The 16,427-nt window shown below is 38.3% G+C and overlaps 1 protein-coding gene across 2 annotated transcripts; it reads left to right on the top strand.

The window, feature by feature from the left end:
• The first annotated feature begins 431 nt into the window (after window positions 1-431).
• Window positions 432-12,566, top strand: LOC149104544 (uncharacterized). 2 transcript variants are annotated; one of them, XM_089270930.1, is made up of 6 exons: window positions 432-1,686; window positions 5,728-5,842; window positions 7,442-7,564; window positions 8,003-8,119; window positions 8,397-8,630; window positions 10,211-12,566. In XM_089270930.1, the coding sequence occupies exons 1-6, from the start codon at window positions 1,684-1,686 to the stop codon at window positions 10,516-10,518; spliced, it is 900 nt and encodes a 299-aa protein (XP_089127056.1). In that variant the 5' UTR covers window positions 432-1,683; the 3' UTR covers window positions 10,519-12,566. The 2 variants fall into 2 exon arrangements, with proteins under 2 accessions (XP_089127056.1, XP_089127057.1); XM_089270931.1 differs by lacking the exon at window positions 7,442-7,564.
• Window positions 12,567-16,427: the final 3,861 nt, after the last annotated feature.

Consider the following 16,427-nt stretch of genomic DNA (forward strand, 5'->3'; position numbering starts at 1 on the left):
TGGTTGTCTCGTTGCACTATTATCGGAAAATCACCTTGCAGAGGTCTGTGTAAGAAAATGCCTAGTTGCCTCACTAACATTAGTCCCATTGTATAAGTAGGCGGCAGTTTTCACCTGGTCCTTGCCATGTTTATTTTTTATCCGTTGTATTGTTCAAGTCATATTTCTGTGTTCTTGGTCCAACACATTGACGGTTCTTATCACGTGATTAATCAGTCGTTCTCCCCAGAATACAAGAGCCCCTGAGAATTCCAGTTCGCGTCGTTGACCTAGAGTAGCTACGTTTGCATCGAATTACTTCTAGTTTCGGGTTCCGTTATCAAATGGCATCACCGGTAGATTTCTCGATCTTTGTTAATCAGATCAAACTGTTATTTATTTATTTTATTATTTTTTTTTTTCTGCAAAACAATCTTCTATCTCAGTGCAAGTAAATGGTGTAGAATATTGCCTTCCACGTTTACTTAAATAACTAAATAATAATTAAAATAATAACTGTTAGATGTCAATTCCTGTCTGGACCCGAAATAATTCCCTATTCTAAACTTCTTTCATGCCTTTAATCACACATCCCGGCAACCCTGCAAACGTAATTGATAAGAGATTCACGAACAATCAAGCCACTGACGGTATATCCAGCGTGTTAAAGGGGAATTGCATTGAAAACGATAAAAGCGCAATCATCATCATTCCGTTTAGCATCAGAGATCGGCCAACAGCACGACGAAACAACTACAGTTCCTTAGCAACAAAGACGGAATACTTTTAAAACCCGCGTTCCTAAGCAGAAAAATCGATCAGAAGCATGTTAAAACCCAAGGAGCTGAAATCATCAGTCACAATGCGGTTCAAGCGATATGGACTATGTTGGTTACACACCGACATCTACAACGCGTTGCACAGCATACCTAGCTTTTTTAACTCTTCAATTGAGAAACACATACTCGTGAAGCGCAAAACGCAAAACTGAATTTAATTAGCAACTATACGGTACTCAAAAAGTGCATGCCGAAACAAATTATTACAATGTCTCCCTAAAGAAATGCTAATAATCAACGAACACCTTCCTTTGATCTACGAACAGACTCTATCCTCACGCTTTCCTTTCCTGTTAGAAACATCACAACGTCGGACTACTGTCATTTCAATTAATATTTCTGCTAAATTTAATCGGTTGTTTATAACAGTTGCCACCTGCACGTGCTAATGTGAGATTATTTTTTGTCCGTCTGACAACTGTCATATTCTCATTCATGGTGATTTGTAGTGGTTTCCAATACGCATTGCATCTCTATGTTCTGTGCCGGAAAACTACCAATAGTAATTAGCTCAAGTTGTGTTTTTTCACAAAACGATTCAAGTAACCCTAGTGATAATCAATAGGTTAAGCTCGTACCTGTTTTGTCTATATTAGTTTGACCGCGTTATGACAACAAACCCAAAACTCTCATTAAAGCAACTAATAAAACAACTGCTAAGTGCCTTGACAGACCTGTCATGTACGACTCTCAGATCTGAATTAACACACCTGCAGCTGCAGTTTATTTGAATCTTAATATTGTGCCCAATATTTTGCGCCATGAAACCTTCAAGGCACATTTAGCTGCTCCGACATGGGCTTCCCTACACATTATGGAATCTGCTTTCTTCTTTTTTCTCTCAAAGCTATTTTGAGCTGCTTGGATGGTAGGTCTTGTAAATGTTGATCTGTTTTACCCACTAATTTATTATGCTAGAGGCAAGATATGGACTTTTAAGCTTCGTTAAATAAAGCTCCCTTCAAGCCCCCCTGCGTTAATGCGTTCAAAGCATCAGCTAGATAAGCTGCTACCGTTTTTACAACGCTTTGATAAGTTCTTGGAAGGGGTTGGGGGAGGGGGTATTTGTTTTCCATAAAAGTGTGAAATTCTCCCACCTGTAGTTTTAGAGATAGCAAATACTGATATACGTATTTCTTCACGTCAGAAAGAAATTTGTCATTTGTTTCTAGAAAGTAATGTTCATACTAAGAAGCGAGTGATTTTGAGTGTAAGGAATTAATTCTTACACAACAGGTACAATTCCGGCTAGATCGTATTGTAACGTGATACATGTATTTCGATAGTATTGTTTGGCTCAACAACGCAAAGTCGAGGGGGAAAAGTTAATTCTTAAGGCTTAAAAATTGCCCTGTCACAATTAATTGTTATTCTGGTGTAGTAGGTCGCGAAACTTTATCAATCTTCAGACGACGAAATTTTGACTTAATTTATCCGCGTTGCCTATCTCTCATAAGATATCCGTCTTTTAGGAGAAAAGTTTTCCGGGAATAATGTGTTAGGGGAGCTTTGTTAATGCCGTTTTTTTAAGAAAAGCGCAGTCGATCGTACAAGTTAGAATCTGGAAGGAAAATTTTACCACACAGTTTCAGAGAACAGTACGTGACAATTAAATTTGAATATGGAATTATTTCAAGGTACAAACCATATGATAAGAATCACACAACGTTAAATCGTTTTACAACCCGAATATACTCGTCTTTATCATTTTTCATCTATTCTTATGTGTTTTGCTTTTTACGCAGCATTTACAGGCTAAATTTTTAATTTTTAATTCAGTCGAGGTAATTTTGCAACAGGGGAGTTCCCTTTACAGGTGGCGCGTCATGTAATGATGGGCTGTTTATCATGCCGCTATAGCATTGAAAATTTCTTGAAATTGTCGAGGAATTGTTGTTTCATTTATTTTTTTTTTCTATTCAGACCGTCCATGGGGGCCTCACCATCTTAACCGGCGTAAAACTTAAAATATATATATATAAAGCAAATATCTCCAACTTAGGCGACTGTTTAAACAAATTTGTGGGAAGAATTTGCATGAATTGTTGTTGGTTAAGGACCTTTATGTTTACATGGAAACCAGTGTTTAACAGGCATGTTTTTCAAATGTTGATATCTGATGTTTTTGTCAAAAAAAAAATATTTTCAACTGCTTTTACTTTTTTCAGTTGTTCTTCGCATATTTGCTAGGTTTTAGCTATTTAGGCCCGGTTCAGACGCCGTACTTTACATGAGTCGAATCGAATTCGAATTTAGGCCGAGCCAAAGTAATTTAGACCGGCGAAAGTGATTCAGACGCCTATCTCAATTCCAGCCGAATAAAATTTAATAGGAGATAAAAGTGCATTTCGATCAGCGCTGACATGTACTGAAGTCCCATAAACATAGTAAACAACAACCAGGCACGATCAAAAGCCGTCATGTGAAAAATTTATGAAACGTTGGCAAAAAGGAGCATTTATCTATATATGTAACTGCAAGAAGACGACTGAAAAATTGGTCAATTTCAACTTCCAACCTTTTTGTATGTCATGAAATACAGCACAACTTGGGCAAATAGCCCAACTGCAATATTCCGGTTAATTTACAAATGCAATATATTCACACGTAATTCAAACACAAGCACTATGATGAATGCTCATTAATTTTGATACTGTTTACCGAGGTGGCAGCAAACTGAACATATCGGCTTCTCCTCTGATGAGCGAAACCCCCCATTTTGATACGCTGACGTACAATTTATACTTTTGCGCATACCCACGTCTTCAAAATTTAAAAAAAAAAAAAAATCAATTAATTTATGTCTTTGGTTCGGCTTACGTGAAGATCGACGTCTGAATCAAAGCCGAACCAGAGCCGTTATTCCCGGCTGAGCCAGGCGTGAAGAACGGCTGAGCCAATCCGAATTCAATCAGCCGTTTCGAATTGGTTCAGACGCCGGACTTCACATGAACTCAATTCATTGAATTCGATCTGGCTCATGAGAAGAACGGCGTCTGAACCGGGCCTAAGAGGCAATTTGTGGTTTTCCAACAATCATAAATCCAGAAGGCTCCGTTCATTTATACCAGCTCAGTGATATCATGAGCAACAAAATACTCCTTAAATTAGCCGAAAATTTCAGCATTCTCTATCATGGTTGTTCCCGATATCAAAACCAGTTTTTATCGGTCCCGAAACCGGTTTTTGCCGATCCCCAAACCGCTTTTTTTAAGCGAAACCGGTCTTGATCCAACCCAAAACCGGTTCTTGCCGATCTCAGAACCGGCTTTTGTCCTACACAAAACCGGTTTTAGCGGTCTACAAACGGTTTTGACGATCCCAAAGCTGGTTATTCCGATCCCAAAACCGGTTTTTGGCAATCCCCAAACCACTTTTCGCTAGTCTCAAAACCGCTTTTTGTCAAACAAACCAGTTTTTGGCGATCTCAGAACCGTTTTTTGGTAGTTATATATGGTAAGCTAACAGCAAGCAGGATTTGTCGTTAGTTCATAACTGTTATGCCCGCAATGATTTCAGATTTAGTTGTATGGCGTAATAGTCCGTATGACTTAAGAGGACATAATAAGGCCGTCGTTCGACGATTTTCCACTTATTTCATGAAAAATTCTGTTTGTTACAGTGGAGCTGTACTGTGGAACTGTGGAACTGTGTTTCAGAATATTTTAATGATTCTCGTGATTTTAAACAATTTTATTTAAAGGCAAAATCTAGTCCGATATTTAAGGAAATTAGATTTGCGATAAGGTAAATTAATTTCTGATATTTCATTCATTTTATCAGTAGGTAATTAGATGATTAGGTAATTAATTAGATACACGACCCTTCGAGCATGTAGTGCTTATTTCCCATGCTCAAAACCGCCTTTTGGCGATCTAAAAACCGCTTTTTAAGCCACAAAACCTTCTTTTGTTGCTGATAGTATAACCCATTTTTGGCTATCTCAAAACCAATTTTCGCCAATTTCAACACCGGTGTTTGTCGATCTCAAAACTGGTTTAGTCCAACACAAAACCGGCTTTTCTTGATTACAAAACGAATTTTTACCGATCTCTGGCGATCCCAAAACTGTTTTGTTGTTGTTGTTGTTGTTGTTGTTTTTGCCGATCTCCAAACCGTTTTTCCGATTTTAAAACCGGGTTTTGCCGATCTTTGATCGATCTAATTTTGATTACTCATACTTATTAACAGTAATAGTAGGCTATCAGCGAGCAGGATTTGTCATTAATTTATGGGCATAGGCTTGTTTCGATAGCTAATTAAATGTCAGTAAATTAAAATAGGCTTAGTCAACTTTAAAATCCTTAATATCTGCAGTGGCAAAGTATTCTTAATTATTAAGCTAATAGGAGATTAAAACGACAGTTAAAACGGGGGAATGTCTTTGCTAGCATATGACAATTGAAGTATCAGTCAACAATAATTCATCATCATTCCCCTGGCATACCCCGGGACATGTGCCTACGGGCGGGAGGTAATTATGAAGACGAAAGATGCCATCGAACGACTCCGCTCAACAGTAACATTGTGACTCGTAAAGACGGGCCTTCAAAGACGATAGATCGCCACGGTTCCTATTTGCTTGCTCTCTCGACGATCTTAAGAGAAATTAAAAGAACTGTAAATACACTAACTTATCTACCTTCTTTTTACTGAAATTTACTGAACCGTTTGTAGACGACTGAAGATATGACGTTTTATCACACGTCGCATCGGCAAAAATGACTTCAGGTTCTTATGAAAAGGAAGAAAGCGTTGTTATAATTATGTTCAATGAGCCCTGGGAAAAAGGCAAACCACAAGGCTGTAAGCTTGTCTATCTGCATATTTAATGAGCGTAGTAATAATTAAAACAGCTTGGGGTTTTTGTAATCGATTTAACTGAGATTTTTTTGTTTAATCTATTAAGAATGCTTGTACCAACGATCCTTGTCATAACAACGGAACCTGTCAAACGGGTTTTACCAGCAAAGGATATCGCTGTTTGTGTGCCTCTGGATTCAAAGGTGACAAATGTGAACTTGGTAAGAAATGAAAATGTTTACCGTATATTTTCAGCTTGAGGTTGACAGACCTAAAAATATGTACAGACATAATATTGTTTGCAAGTTAAATGTTAGTTGTTCGGTATATTTTTACTCAGATATTGACGAGTGCAAAGAAAAAATCTTCAATTGTGACGCTGATGCCGTGTCCAATAATACCAATGGGTCATTTATTTGCACTTGTAAAGCCGGATACTCTGGGGATGGCCATGACTGTGCTAGTAAAACCTTGCTGCGTCTTTCTATAGCATGCGGACTCTAAAATTCAAAGCTCAACCGACAAAATCGTTTTCCGCTACCGTCAATCAAATGTTCGGTGGCTCCTCCCAGCTTCCGACTACTGCCGAGCGCGCGGTAATCAAATCGCTGAGTACAGTTCAGACAACGAAACAGTGCTCGGCAGTAGTCGGAAGCTGGGAGGAGCCACCGAACATGTAATTGGTAGTAGCGAAAAACACATTTGTCGGTTAAGCTTTGAATTTTAGAGTCTGCATGTTATTGAGAGGCGCAGTAAACCCATAACGGTTTTAAGCTCTGTCTGTTGGTTGCTGCGTTTAAAATCTATAGAAAACAGTAATAAAAGCCATTTCACCCCTAATGTAGAGTGCCTCTATTATCAAAGGATTTTAAAGACCTATACTACTGAAATGTTGGAGTAAAGTGAACAAATTTCCAGGGCCAAATTCACGAAACTTTCCTAAGTTAAAGGTGTATCCTGAGTATTGTTCCCTAACGATAGGATTTTGTATGTTCGAACAATACAATACCAGATATCTTAATCTAAATCCCTGAATCTGGCCCCTGGAAAAAAGCATGCTAAGGAATCTTGTCCTCATTCAGGCCTGGGGGTTGGGAAACGGTAGGAATACGCCTATCGCAAAATGCAACCCCTGCTCCCCCAAAACTTGCTGCGTCATTCTATATTAATTGGCAACTGAGCCACAAGTGACGCTTCAAAAGATGCTGTCGAAGATGTAGAAAAGTGATGCAGAGATCGTAAACTAACCAAGTCCAGAGATATAGTCATTTCAACCCAACATTCAGAGCACACAAGGCCGAGAATTCGAACGCCTGAAATGCTGTAAAATTGCTACCGAGAATTGACGAGAGACTTGAGGAGATAAGAACCAGCACTAGTGATGATGAAGTCTTGCTGGAGCAAAGAGAAGCAATCAAACTCGCAGGCGAAAGGAAAGAAAGCGTCTCCCAAAAACCTACTTCAGTTATGGAGACGAAATGAGTGTCCAGACGTTCTTGTCTTAAAGGGCGATCGTGTGCTCAACCCAAAACGGTTGCGGCTAAAGATTAGCCCCCTCTGGTCTGTTAGACGGCTGTTTGAGAGAGACACATGTAGCAAATATGAGCTACAGAGCGGATCTGGAGTAATAGCCTGCCCCACTAAAACCCTTAAGGTAATCTCCCAAAGATAACCAGACAAAGACCCAAAAGGAAACCTAGAGTAAGACCCTACATGTAGATAAGAGCAGTAAACTGCTTGTGACTTCTGGGAAGGACCAAAAACCTCAGAGGAAATCTCTTTTTCTTACTTTTCCATTCTTCTCGTAAATCTCTCGCTAGATATTGATGAATGCGCATTGAATACCGATACATGTGATGCAGAAGCTGAATGTAATAACATTGAAGGGTCTTACAACTGTACTTGTAAGCCTGGATACTCAGGAGATGGATACATCTGCACAGGTAACTTCGTTTGGATTGTATTTATTCTATGTAGCCTCCAAACCGGCTGAATCACTGGGCTTGGCATCTTCATTCGACTGCATGCAGCTCTAAAAGGCATGTAATGTTGACATTTTGATATTCTGAAAATTGAACCAGAAATTATTTCCGGATCTAATTGCCCCACATCAAATACAATTAATTGCCAGTTTTCTCACCATTATTTCTTCATGGCCGATAGTATTTCTCCTCGCTTAGGGGAAATAAAAATAGCAAAAATAAATATCAGCATCAGGGAGCCCTCACTTTTTTTTTGGCTTACCGTCGGATTGCTACGCTCAAATCCCCCAGTGGCTGCCTAGCCGTTCTGCCCTTGGCCAAAAGGTAGGCCTGGTCACTGAAACATCATTTACGTTCACCTCTTAATTTATTCTCCTTTTGTATTTTTATTCCGTGTAGCCATAAACTTTTGCGCCGTGCAGAATCCATGCAAGAACGGCGGTGAATGCGAAAATACACGCGACGGCTACTTCTACAGGTGTGAGGTTGGCTTTGCTGCGAAAACATGCGAAACTAGTAAGTTATTATAATATTACATATGCGTCATCCTACAAATTCACCAGTTGCACAAGAGTTCCGTCGCAGTACCTGAGAGTCCGTATTGTGGTATTACAAGTATATGTATTGTTAATTTTTTCTCTATGCGACCATGCAAGTGAACTGTCTATAAGATAGAAATGTTTGTATTTATAAGTATGAAGATGCACTGGAGAAAATGTCGACTGTATTTTTATTTTATATTAATTATTAACTCATTAAGCCTTTACTTTCAAACTTTCTCATTCCATTTCAGAGTTGCCAATAAGTTCAACAATACTGTCGAAAGATGAATCGTATGTGTCCCATCTCTTTCATTTTCTTGGGCCAGCTGTTGGTAATGGTTCTCCGTGGAAGCTGTGTTACCGCGCCTCCTTACACGGCTGGGATGCTTTTACCTTTCACAGCTTGTGTGACGGAAAGAAAAATACTGTTACAGTTATCGAAAGTAATCACTATGTCTTCGGAGGATACACAGACGTTCCATGGGGTAAATGACCGTGTAACTGCTACCTCTTTATCTGTCTTATCGCTCATCCCCTCTCATCTCTTTTGGTCTACCTGTCTACCTGTCTACCTGTCTGCCTGTCTGCCTGTCACTGTTTTATCAGTTTTTACCGTCATGTGTTACACTTGTTAAATAAAGTTGTTACTTCCTGCCTTCGTTCCTTCCTGCCTGCCTGCCTGCCTGCCTTCCCTCCTTCCTTCTTTCCTTCCTTCCTTCCTTCCTTCCTTCCTTCCTTCCTTCCTTCCTTCCTTCCTTCCTTCCTTCCTTCCTTCCTTCCTGCCTTCATGCCTTCCTGCTTCCTGCCTTCCTGCCTTCCTTCCTTCCTGCCTTCCTGCCTGCCTGCCTGCCTGCCTGCCTGCTTGCCTTCCTTCGTTCCGGTCTCGGCCGAAGTGCTCCTACTAATCCTGAATGGGTTTTTAACCGCAGAGTTTTTCTCAGATCGGTTTATCGGTACCCATTTATTCCCTAGGGTGGAGAAAGGCACCGTGAGAGAAAAATGACTTGACCATTGACGCAACACCATGATCCAGGCCGCGGCTCTAATATACCAACCATTTGGCCTAAAAGTTAAATGAGCCTCGCTAAGTAAGGTGACCAACCAACCATGTGTTCTCTCAGTTGAAATGTGAACCATGTTTTTGCAAGCAGTTATTGAAGCAGAAAGTCAGAGGGTTCGTCAAATTTGCATGATCAGCTTTTTTTCATAGCACTTCCCAGTAACAAAAAAGACATGACAGCCAATGTGGAAGTCGAGGCTGTTTCTTCCATGTTTTGCCAAAGTAAAATAAACAAAGAGGTGAAAGAAAACCGCATTATTTAAAAGCCATGGTATTTAGCACTACTGCGCTAATGGGAACACTATAAATCGAGAGACATAATAGAACACAAAACTTGTTGCAAATCCCAACTAATTGGGCGTGGTGGAGGGTGTGGACAAAACGTGGGGTAGGCCATGGTCTAGGCCAATGGCCTAGGCCATGGTGTAGGCCATGGTGTAGGCCATGGCCTACCCTGTGGCCTACCCTATGGCCTACCAGTGGTCAGATTTGCAAAAAAAAAAACATAAACAAAACATCAGTAAGAGTCGAACGAGTTAGCTGGCATAAAATTATAAGCCAGCGCTAATGGGGGTATACTAAAAAAAAAGTCACTAACACGATACAATGTTATGCCAGCTAACTCGCTCGACTCTTACTGATGTTTTGTTAATGTTTCTTAAAATCTGACCACTGGTAGGCCATAGGGTAGGCCATGGCCTACACCATGGTGTACACAAAGTGTAATTAATCCACGATGACGGAAAATAGGTATATCGTCGCGTTTTCGTGACTGACCGAGGAATTTTCAAAGGCAAATTTTCCCGCAAGATTCAACTGCACGCTCCCGATTTTTTTTTATAAACAATGGAATATAATTGAATGATTAACGTTGTGGCTTGCACATGCGCTGATCCGTGAAGCTCTCGCTTAAAAGAAGCTACCAGGCTAAGTCCAGACCGTTGGGCTCAACTCAGCATAGAACCTATTGTTCTTCAGTTTTAAGTTATATTCCCTTTTCTTTAGGTTCCACAACCAATCATGGTGGATATCGCTACACTGACAAGGCCTTTATTTATTCTTTACGCAATGAAGAAGGAATTCGCCCAATTAAGGGTATGGTGAAAGATCCACCACAAGCAATTTACGTGAATCCTAGTTACGGTCCAACATTTGGTGGAGGGCATGATATTTACATTGCTGATAACGCAAATGGTAATGGTAATTCATATACAAGAATTGGCATCTCGTACGATGCTCCAACTGGAGTAGAAGAACAAATCACAATTGTTCGTTTCACTCCCGATGAGGTGGAGGTATTTTATCTCCTTTGAGTGACCAACATTATTGGATCATTCATCGAACGTATTCTTAAAATAAATAGCTTTATTTAAGGTTTCATATGTATTTAATTAAGCACTATTGTGCTAATTGGTGACACTGTAACTAAATAAAAAAAAATATATTGCAAATAGAACATAACAACGCAGTCGAGGAGGATTTGAATCAAACACCTACAAATATCATTCTGAAGCTAGGCCCAGATAAATAAATAGTCCCGATTTTGAAGTAAGCACATCCAACTTTTACTGGAAATTTCTTACCATACCTATACTTTTTTCGCGGAAAGCAATGGAGCGCATATCGCATTACTTGACCAAAGATCTTAGAGACGGTACGGTCTTCAAAACACTTAAACACCTCCACAACAGGTAATTGAACCTCCCCTCCCCATAAGCAAGACATACACATATACTTTATTTACTCTCGAATTTTAGGTAGCTAAAATTGGCTAATATCTTCGAGAACATAAATATAACAAAATACAATACTTATACGATAAATATGCTAAAAATAATGAAAGAGCTTAACTACGTACGTAATAAAACTAGAGAAAAGTTGCAATGCTACTGAAAACAGTCATACTGTAATATCTTTCGCTTAGAGTCCTAAGTGATTCTGGAAGAGAGTTCCATAATTTAGCAGCTAAATATGAAAAGGAATGCAGGCCGTAAATTGTTGTTTTTGGATCAGGAAGAGACAATATAATTACTGCGTGCACTATAGGTTGAAGAGCGCAGAGTAAACATATTACTTTAATACCTTGGATAGTAGACCATTTTACAGTTGTCTGTTCAGTGACCTGGCCTTTGAATGGCATGCAGCGAGGCTGGAGGTGACCTTCTTTTGATACAGACCTCACTGCTATTGTTATGTAAATCAAGTTGTTCTAATTCTTATCAGGTGCATTTACATGGCAAAAGCAGAGAGGTCTGTGTCAAATTAAAGCAATGTCACCTCCAGCTTTGTTACCATTAAAAGGCCAAGTCACTGGGCAGACAACTGTAAAATGGTCTATTAAGAAACTTAGCATGCTTTGACTTAAAAAAAAAAAAATTGTTAAGTAAAAATATTGTTGATCCTATTTTAAGACTTGTCATCATATTAACATTTTAACCATCGGTGACAGTTATAATCTAATTCTGCAACCTATAATATCTTGCGATTATTCCGAACAATAACCAAAACCGCAAAGAGCGTTTACGAAACAGAGAAAAGAGGAACGTTAGTCGGGTGGATAATATTAGTTTTGAAAATATGTGTCGGTTATTTCAAGGATGTACAGTTGATGTATAAGGTTAAACATAATTTGTGCCTGCGGACTATTTGTAACATGTTTTATACTAATAGCCACACTTATAGTTTATGGTAGAGAGATTTTCATTTACCTAGATTTAACCCTGTTACGTGTGGAAAACATTCAATTCGATTTCTAGGCCCAAGACTATGGAGCAAACTAAGAAATAAAGAAAGATCGGCGATAAATCTCAAGCAGTTTAAGACCGACGTACGGAGGCTAGATCTAGACAACATCCTAGATGGATGTAGCGGCTGCCATCTTTGTAACTCATAATTTTAATATCTCTTATAGGACTTTTCTGTATATTATTCTTAGATAGTTCTTTTTAGGTGTCTCCTATTACCACTGGGGATTCTCCACTGCTAGATGTAATTGATACGGTAATAAAGTCATTATTATTATTATTATTATTATTATTATTATTATTATTATTATGACGGCTTCATAGGATTGCATTGAAATCCTTAATCTAAAATATCGCTGAAATTTAAAATGTAAGATTAAAAATTGAAGTCAAATATTCCTTAAATGTAGACTTTCAATAATAATATTAATAATAATAATGATAATAATAATAATAATAATAATAATAATGATAATAATTAACCTTAGGATTGGCGACCAAACAACTAATAACACACCAAATCGTTTTCGTCGTCTGTCACTTGTTCCATGCCCTTCCCAGTTTTGTAATTCGTATAGTGATGTCTGGTTGAAGGTAGCTCCGAAAAAAAACAACAACAGCCGGGGTGTGGAACCGCTTGCCATCTTGTTTCCGACAAGCAATATTGGTCCCTACATCAGCTTACACTTAAACTGAGATCATCGCCAGAGGTTTATATATATATATATATATATATATATATATATATAGATAGATAGATAGATAGATAGATAGATAGATAGATGTATATATATATATAACAGTAAAAACTCAAGAGCTAGGTTATATGGTCATTTAATCGCTACTCCGAGTTTCATGCCTCATGCGAGGCAATCATCACGGTTACATTCAAAGATCTTTGAATGTAACCGTTTTTTCTGGCAGTCGCCTGATGATTGCCTCGCATGAGGCATGAAACTCGGAGTAGCGATTAAGTGACCATATAACCTAGCTCTTGAGTTTTTACTGTTATTTCCGCTCTAGTTCAGCTATTGAGCACTTTGTAGTAGAAGAGAATTTCACTCCATTTTTCGGTTATATATATATATATATATATATATAATAAACAATGGTAGCAAGACTTCAATTCATCGTTTTATTGCGACAACGCTGTTTCGTATGGTCAAAGGATGATCACACTCATCAGGCAATATCAACGAATGACCGTTAAATTTCACAAACTGGCAATTAAAAGCTAACTTTAGGTTGCTATGAGATATAAAAACAGTTGCTATGATATGGAAAAACAGATGCTATATAACATTGAAAAACTGGCAATAAAAAATAATAATAATAATACTAAAAAGTAAAATAAAAAAAAAATGAAGCAGTTGCTATAGGATTTAAAATCTGAAATCTCGTGTTGCTAATATCTATCTATCAATCAATCTATCTATCTATCTATCTCAATCTATCTGATCATGAATAAGAAGTGTTTGTCCCCACAGTGCTTTACAACACCTCCCCTTCCATTGCGTAGTCGCTGTTTTCCCACTCTTTGTGTTGAGTTATTATGTGTCTCCCCTTTGCTTCATACGGGCATTTGCAAGCCTTCTTGGTCATAAATTTAACTTCGATTTTGTGCTCTCTGTATTCCGTGCTGATTATCTGCCACTTTTTTCATGCCTTCCCTAGTCTTTTAACCCAGGAGTTCCCTACTATGTTTTACTCACCCATGCTTTCGAAATTAGAGTTGAACGAAATTAGAGTGAAAGTCGCATGGGAAAGAAGACCAAGAAAATAATAAATGATGGCTCGCTCCTGCGGTTGAAAGTGCAACTTAGCTGGAAGATTAGAGGGATCAAAGTTGTCGGATTTATTTGCACTAGAGTATACACGGTTCGTGGCGTCCGTTGTTACATCGTAGTCAACTGAAATTGAAGTAATTTAGTAGTTAGGTAAATTACTATTTACAACATTCTCAGTTGAAGCGACAAGCGATTTCGAAGCTTAAAATTTCTGTTGTTGAGTCGTTAGATCCTTTGGATTCGCTATCTTGATGTCTACCTTGCTCCGGTTGATGACTTGACTTCGAATATCGTCACATGATAAATTGTTCCTTTTAAAACTTAAGTCACCTGACCTATTTTTCCCGCCTCGCGTAGTCGAGGCGATTTCGCGATAACTGGTGATAATGAATTCTAATTACTCTTCTTATTCTTTGTTACACGCCACTGAACATGCAAGTCAAATGAGCTTCAAGTCGTGTCAAAAGTTTCGGGAGAAAACAAGCCAATTTTACACAGATTAACGCGCGTGGATTCGCATTGAAAAAGCCACTGGGCATCCCAGGGGAGAAAGTAAGAAAAAAAAAATTCGCGTAGAACTGACGTGAAACTTGGGTGGGAACGCGAAGAAAGCCAACAAAGGGTAAAAGCAACGTGAAGAAGTCTCAGAAGTCGGAGTAGGACCACTCAAGACACACAAGTAAACGCGCCAGTTACTGCGTGGAGAAAGCCCCAGGGCATATGCACCCTCGCGGACTAAACAAAAGCAGAAGTTCATGGAAGTTAGTGGACTGCTTAAGAAACTTGCTTGTGCTTGGGAACTCAAAAGGCCATGAAAAAGTAAAAGGGATTTATAATGCCACAAAGACTTAGTTTCCTTAGGGAAAGAAAAAAAAAAAAAAAAAAAAAACCGGTAGGAGACGTGGAACCGCTTCGAACAAGCCATAGGGCTCCTTACAATAGGAATGAAAAAGCTAATGTTGTTCGAACTAGAGAGGGATTTAAAAGTGCGTTAAAATTGCGTGAAAATGAGAAAATCCAAAAGAGTTTTAGAAAAGAACCTTAAAAACCTCCAGGAGAAAAAATACTGAAGTCACACGAGTTATGTGCACATGGTACACGACACGGGTCATCCACGAGGATTGAAAAACAAAATGCTGGTCCAAATTAGAGCGCAACGTTTACGAAAGTCATGTGGGAACACGAAACGCCAAAACGAAGAAAAATGCTAGAGACGTCTCAAATCATTTCCGGAATTTCCTGATTGTATCATATTCCTCTTTCATGTAACCTTTGTGTTCGTTTTTTATGTTTATGGCACTAGTCTTTCCTGTCTCTTGACTTCTTTATACTTTTCAATAGTAAGCAACGATATTTACTCGACCTCGTTTATTTTGTTTTCAATCAAAGTGCTCTATGAGCTAAGTTGTGAATTTAGCTGTGAATGACGATCGATACGAGCAAACCTCAATAATTCGTAATATGGAATTACACCTTTCATAAAAAGAACACTATAATGTTTTAAAGACTTTAAAATTTACACTAAGTAATAACCAAAGGCTCTTTAACTGGAATTAATAACAGTTAACTTTCACAAGATTCTTTCCTCCGGACTTTATACTCACAACAGAAAGGTTAATTAAAACCTGTTTTTCAACGCAGTAAGACGATGTTGACAGATATAAGTCAAGCTTTTCGTGACCCACCTTTGTATCAAGTAGTTCATTCATTTCACTCATTGTAAACAAAAGCACTCCCCCCCCCCCCCTTCTCGGGTTTTCCTTTGCCACTATTTTGTAGTTTTTGGGCTGAGAAGAAAATCGCACTTTGGAGAGACAATCAGATTTCAAGGATAGCTAAAGATTTCGAAATGGATGTAATCAGTAAAAGGCGTAACTGGAAGCCACACTTGTACGCATTGCGTACCTATTTCCGTAATGTCAGAAACCCACCAAAAGTTGGGTGATAGGACCTTAGCTAAAATGATCTAGCATGTATAAATGTACTGAACGAAAAATTCGTTAAAAATGGGAAAACACAAAACTTGGATAAAAAATCATACATCAAGTCAAATAAATGTTGCTTTCATGGCTGAAATGGGATTAACGCTGTACGTAAAGATGTCATGACAACGCTGAGTAAAATATAACAATGGCACGACAACACAAACTGTTCTCAAATTGTTAAAAACAAAACCTAAACTCTGTATATGTGTTTAGCTCTTTTATCTCTCTTTGACTTCGCCGTCTTTTAGTTCGTGGTAACATAATTCATTTCATGGAATATCCGAACTTGGCATCATTTAATCTCAAAATTATATGCTAATTATAACCTGAATAATTGTAGGTCCAGGCTGAAAAATAAAACACATTAAAATTTTTATTTGTCTTAATGCGTGTTCCACCTTGAAAAACATTTCACTGGAAAAAAAATTTCTTGACTGGTATTAAAACACATGTTTGGACATGTTTTCAAAGATCTCAAAGCTTACTCGGATACGAATTCAATATCTATAAAGCCTTATATTTATAAAACGTGCCAACTTCAGCATTAACCATTAGGAAAAAAAAAAGCAACATAGACATTAATTTCAAAGACGTGATCATGTTTCCAATCTTGTGTGGAAAACTGTCTAACAGGAAGTCAAAGTGACCGCAATTTCCAAAAAGAAAAGCTAAAACCGATATGTATATCGTAGTAAATAGAATGTTT

Source organism: Orbicella faveolata, unplaced genomic scaffold (genome assembly GCF_042242905.1).
Source record: "Orbicella faveolata isolate gen_17 unplaced genomic scaffold, um_ofav_v1 contig_34, whole genome shotgun sequence".
Classification (NCBI taxonomy): domain Eukaryota; kingdom Metazoa; phylum Cnidaria; class Anthozoa; order Scleractinia; family Merulinidae; genus Orbicella; species Orbicella faveolata.